Source organism: Piliocolobus tephrosceles, chromosome 19 (assembly GCF_002776525.5).
Source record: "Piliocolobus tephrosceles isolate RC106 chromosome 19, ASM277652v3, whole genome shotgun sequence".
NCBI classification, from domain to species: domain Eukaryota; kingdom Metazoa; phylum Chordata; class Mammalia; order Primates; family Cercopithecidae; genus Piliocolobus; species Piliocolobus tephrosceles.
The window spans coordinates 48,502,882-48,508,766 of record NC_045452.1 but is presented as its reverse complement, the minus strand read 5'-3'; the positions used below and the strand labels follow the sequence as shown (position 1 = coordinate 48,508,766).

General features: G+C 36.3%; 2 protein-coding genes across 2 annotated transcripts; one reads left to right on the top strand and one right to left on the bottom strand.

Annotated features, from left to right (window-relative positions):
* Window positions 1-236: 236 nt before the first annotated feature.
* On the bottom strand, window positions 237-2,235 carry LOC111527118 (keratin-associated protein 6-1). Its single transcript, XM_026456050.1, has 2 exons — window positions 2,226-2,235; window positions 237-538 (listed from the first exon to the last, which is right to left on the bottom strand). Exons 1-2 carry the CDS (start codon window positions 2,233-2,235, stop codon window positions 237-239), a joined length of 312 nt encoding a protein of 103 aa, XP_026311835.1.
* Window positions 2,236-3,006: 771 nt separating this feature from the next.
* LOC111524613 (keratin-associated protein 20-1) lies at window positions 3,007-3,248 on the top strand. The gene has a single exon (XM_023189819.1). It carries the CDS (start codon window positions 3,031-3,033, stop codon window positions 3,178-3,180), a length of 150 nt encoding a protein of 49 aa, XP_023045587.1. The 5' UTR covers window positions 3,007-3,030; the 3' UTR covers window positions 3,181-3,248.
* The last annotated feature ends 2,637 nt before the right edge of the window (window positions 3,249-5,885 follow it).

Here is a 5,885-nt window from a genome sequence, read left to right as displayed (position 1 = left end):
GCAGGTGCTGTGACACCATCATTCTGATGAAAGGAGAACTGACCAGTGAATTTTACCTTATCCCATTTCATGATGGAAATGCAAAATATTTGTAGGTTAGATGGTAGTTCAACAGACCATATTAGACTTCCCTTGCAGGATATCATCACTCAAGGGAAAATCTCAGAACACATGGGCTTCAGAATTAGTGAATCTCAGCATCACAGGATAGAGGGTGAGAGTTTCCCATGGCATCCTCAATAATAGTAGCCAGAGCCAGAGCCGCATCCATAGCCACAGCCACAGAGGAAACGGGAGCCATAGCCATAGCCACGGCCCAGTCTGCGGAAGCCACAGCCACAGCAGGAGCCATAGCCACAGCCCAGTCCTCCATAGCCACAGCAGGAGCCATAGCCACAGCCCAGGCCTCCATAGCCACAGCCCAGGCCTCCGTAGCCACAGCACCCATAGCCACTGGTGCCATAGTAGTTTCCGTAGTAGCTGCCACACATGGTGTTGGTTGTGGAAGTTGTCCTTGGGTAGGAGGAAGTGTAGGTGACTTCAGTATGAACACTTTCCCTGCAGAGGGCCTTTTATATGCCTCCTTGTGGGTGGGAACCACACACAAGTCATGCCATTGGCTAATTTGAAGGATCAGCGTGAGTAATTTGTTGACTCTTGGTTGTCAGTTGTGGTCTTGTGGCATTTAGGCCATTTTCTATTGTTTAGCCACATCTGAAACATTTGTGCATTTTTAATGAGCATCAACTGTCTGATCTTTAAAACTCTACTCACACCAGACATTCAAATTACCATTTTCCAACTAGCCTTTATGGCAAGAAACAGCATTTTAGTAAACAAACTGACCTGTTCTAAACAACCAATAATGTTGCCTTATTTTTGTTGACATTCAATAGGTCATGGTAATCTCCCTTGAGCTTGCGTTTCTCCATCTCTTTCCTGCTGCTCCAAACCCACTGTTTTCCTTTAGGAATTCTTCTCACTTTCACATGAGAGATGGTTTTCTATTAAAAGCCAAAAAGCATCACTCAGCTTCCAGAGACTGTTGACACAAAGCCAATAGTTTGAATTTCTGAAATACTAGGCATGAGAAAACTATACTTTTCTTTCTCACATCAATATTTTCTTTTGTGACTCTGTTTTAAAAGAACAGAGTCCTTTCCCATAGTTTCAAATTTGTGATGAGATTTCATTTTATTTATAAAATTGTACTTTTGTAAAAATTTTCCTGAAATTTGAAGACATTTGTCATATTTGTGTTCTGGCTCAAACATGAGTATAGATATTTTCATATTTAAGACAATAACAATGGCAGAAGTATCTTTTCATGCAAACTAGTATATTTCCACCATCGAACAAGAAGTCTTTGGCAAAATATGAGACTATGAGGAACATGTTACTATAGCCTAATCTTTTTTTCAAAGCAGTGAAAATCTGAGCTAAATTGAATGATTAGGTGAAGTAGCCCTCCAGACTTACATTCTTAGTAAGATGACTTTATAAGAGTGAGTTGAATATAGTAAATAAGAGTAAGATATCTGCAATAAGCTTTCCAGGCTCAAATTTTGCCTCTACTATCCATAGCTGTCTGACCACTGTTAACTACATGCTCCAGCTGCCCCATCTGCAAATGGGATTGTAATAATGATACCAACTCCACAAGGAAATTTTGAGAATCAAATCTTTTGATACGTATCAGACACTCAGAATAGTGTTTGCTTCATAGTAGGAACCAGAATACTAGAATAAATTTTGCTGTCTTTACTTATTTCATCCCATCCCTGTTTTTCTGGATAGAAGCTTCAGTAGAGAGTTGATCAACTGAATAAGAGAACTCAGGCATGCTTAAGTTCTCATTTAAGGGCATTATGTCCTTGAAGCTGAAGGGAAGAGAAGCTCTGCCTTAAGGATGTACATCTAAAAATAGAGAAAGTCACATCCTGGTTTTACTGAGAAGGGGCAAGACCTACCGAGTTCCCCAAAAAACATAGCACAAGCAGATGGAGATACAATGATTGGTTCTCACTCAGGTGGAGACTCATTGATTTCCTTACTACAACCAAAGACTGTTCTGCTGTAGAGCCCCAAGGATGTAACACTTCATGCCAGGTAATGGATTGAACAGAGTTTTAATTTTATGGTAATGGAAAATGGCAATATGTGTTATGCCATCCACAGGTGTCAGTGGAGAACAGGTATGGTACTCCTCAAAACAAATAGCATACCTCTGCACATCGATGTGCATCTTGGGCAGAGAATGAGGAGTGGTAATGTCTTTATTGCAGTTGTATTTTAATACTGACAACCAGAAAGTGATTGAATTTTGTTGAGTTTACCTGGAAGGGACAAGAATAAATGTTTTGCCATTTAGTGGAAATAATGAATCAAGACAGAATTTGGTATAACAGTAAAATAAAGTGTATTTGTACATGTGTAAAGTTGTATCTTGAAAAAATGTTACCCGAATTGTGTATTTAAAGTGAGATAAACTGTTCTATCTCTGAAGAAATATTGGGCAATATTACAGATCTCATACTTGAAAGACTTGCCCCTTAGGCACATCTATCCCCCCAAAGCCATGCAGACAGACTTCTTCAACTGCAACTGGTAGATGAATATGAGGGAATTAACAAACCAAAACCAATTTGAATCAGATGAGATTTGCATAGTTTCTACTATTTCATAGAATCTCATCATGAAATTTTAGTATGTGCTCTCAGGATAAAAGGATTTTAAAACCAGGTTAAAAAAATGTATCATTCAAATCACATTCTTTGATAGTGAAAATCTTGACACAACAATAGAGGAATCCTAGCTATGAAGGCTTCACTATGCCTAATGAAGTAAGAGATTTATGAGAGTGTTGCCTCGGCGGTGTTAGTGATCAACCCAAAATAATTCATAATAAGAGCTTCATTGCCTGTGATTTGCCACACCTACTACTGAGGAAGTATAAAAGATCTGTGAAGATGGAGATGTTCAAATTCAAGAACATCCTCTTCTACACCTGAACCATCCATTTCTGACACCATGATTGACTATACCAACTACTATGGTAGCTATGGGTATGGTGGGCTTGGCTGTGGCTATGGCTGTGGCTATTGTGGCTATGGAGGCTACGGAAATGGCTGCTGCCACCCATCTTGTTATGGAAGATACTGGTCATATGGTTTCTACTGAACAATTCTAGAGCTCACCAGATTTGTATGCTTGTGAAATTTGGATTCTCAGGCTGCTCTTGTTCATCTGATCCTGTGTCTTCAAATTAGCAGAGACCTAAATCTAGGCTATTATCAAAGAACTACAGATGTTATCTTTCTCTGGTTCTGTTGTGCAGGATGATAAAGAACATGTTTTAAAATGCAATTAAATTTTCCCTTTGATTAAGTCCTTTAAATAAATTTAGTCTGTTTGCAAATATAGTGTGTTTTCACATTTATTATGTGCATTGTCAACTTTGCATGTGGATGATGGTAAGATGGAAACCTATGCATAATTACTATCCCAAGGGGTTGACACTACATCTTATTTCATTTTCCTATTTTTTGTCCCTCTCTATATATCTCATACTGTTTAAAACTGACCTTCCATAGGGACATAGTTGATTGCTTTCCCTTCAAATTCTACTTCTAGCTTGAAAAGCTACACACCTAAGTCTGGTGGCTGCATGCTGCTGACTGTCTGTCCTTGTTTCTCCAGAGCACATAGAAACACACATGCATTTTAAGTTGTGGCTTCCATTAGTTTTCCAAGTTGTCTGCCTTCTGGTAGCTTCATTACTATGAAGCCTCTCCGTTGCCTGATGTTGTTGATATAGATCTTATATCCAGCGTGGAATGGTATACAGGAAGTGCTGTGCCATGTCTGGGAACCTGGATGTCTTTATAGGAAATCCGTCTATGATAGGAGATTTTGATAATGAAGTTCATTTCATATTTCATTGCATTCATGCAACAGCTCCTAAAGTATTCAAGGCATGCTGCTATACTGGGAGAGAGCATTTTTTCATGAATATTCAAGATTGTTTCTGTTGTAACATTACTAAATTTTATCTAGTTGTATACTTTATAAAACTCTGGTATTTGTGTACTATTTGTACCTGGTAACAGAATATTCTAATTGGGTTTTACATTTTTCCAAATGAAAGAGTTTCAGTGAGTTTTGACCACATGGTATAAAAATCAAACTTCTCAGTTAATCTGTAAAAATAAACTATTGACATTAAGGAAACTAGATTTATTAGGGAAATTTAAAAAACAAATTACACAACTAGATAATGGGATTAAAAGTTTGTATCATGATTTAATGAATACAGCAAACAATATATCTTTTCCAGTAATTAGAATAAAATGAATTTGAAACCAGAACTCCAAATCTGTACCTTGCCAGGTCTCAAACCAAAATTTTCTAAAATATCAAAACATACCAAAAATAATATATTTACCATTATAAATATTGTATATGTGCTATTGTTAATGATTATGAGTAATTAACACAGGTATAAAATTTATAAATAAATGGTTGAAATTGGAAATGCAGGTTTAAAATATTTACAGTATAGTTTTCTCATCTCACAGTTTGAAGATCACTGCTCTCGACCAAAGTTTCTCAAGGTGTGGTCTAGGGACACGTGTGGGAACCAAAGACCCTTTTGAGGTCTCAATAAGGGCAAAATTATTTTCATAATACATTTCTAATTTTTACTACCATACATTCATGAATGAACAGCAGAATTTTCCAGCTATATGCATGTTATCACAACAGACTAAATGCAAAATCAGATATAAGAAGCTGTCTTCCATTAAGCCAGACATTAAAGAGATTGACAAAACATGGAAAACATTCTACCACTCCTAAGAAGTTTTTGGTTTAAACAATATGTTTCTAAAAATACGAAATTATTACTTATTTTGAAATGAATTAACTCATATTTTAAAATCATCAATTTTAATTTTAAAAGAAGGTGAATATCAGTAAACATAACACATAAACAAAGGCTTTTCAAGATCCTCAGTAAATTTTTTTTATGATCGAAGAGTTTGAAAATCATTACTCCAAAGAAACTAATCCTATCCACCACTATTTCTTGGAGGTAGGTTACTTGAGGCAGTAGCATGCCTGAAATATTTTGGTTGAAATCCTCAAATATGGGAGTTACTTAATTAGGAAATAATACTATGCTCTGACTCTCTGTGTATTGGTTTTAAAAAGTATGGTTCAAATAATAGATACATATTCTAACAAGGATTTTAAAAGAAAGGTGATGAAGTCATCAATACCTCAAATATAAGAACTCAAGTGACGAATCCCACTTAAAATTCACTTTCTAGAGCCAATTAATGTGTATAGAATAAATGAGGTTCTTTTCAAAGAGAATAATATAGCCCATGGCTTTCTTTTCTTATATTTGCTGCCATCGTTCCCAGGAATATATTTAATTTTTAAGGGGAAACACTGCCTAAAGTTTGGTTCCTAGTAGAATTTTCCCATTCCTTTTTCTATATTGTTGTATTGGTTAGGAGTAGAATTTATTGCAAGTGATAGATATAGTATACATTTTAAGAATGTGTTTCTCTCTCACATGATCAGAGTCTGGATCTAAGTCATCTCTAGCTGGTTTCTAGTCCTCAGTGATCCAGACTCATTCTAAATCATTGCTTCATCATACATAAGATGTGACCTTCATCTTCATAGTCAAAGATGGTGGCATTTATGTCCTAGGTAAGAAGACCAAGAAGTACACAAAGAAGATGGTAGACTCCATGCAACTTGAATCTTAAGGAAGGATCCATAAAGCCATCATATAATACCTCAAATTTTATGCATTGTTCAGAACTTCATCACATGACTAGAGTGGGTTTCAAAGAAGCTTGGGAAATTTAGAC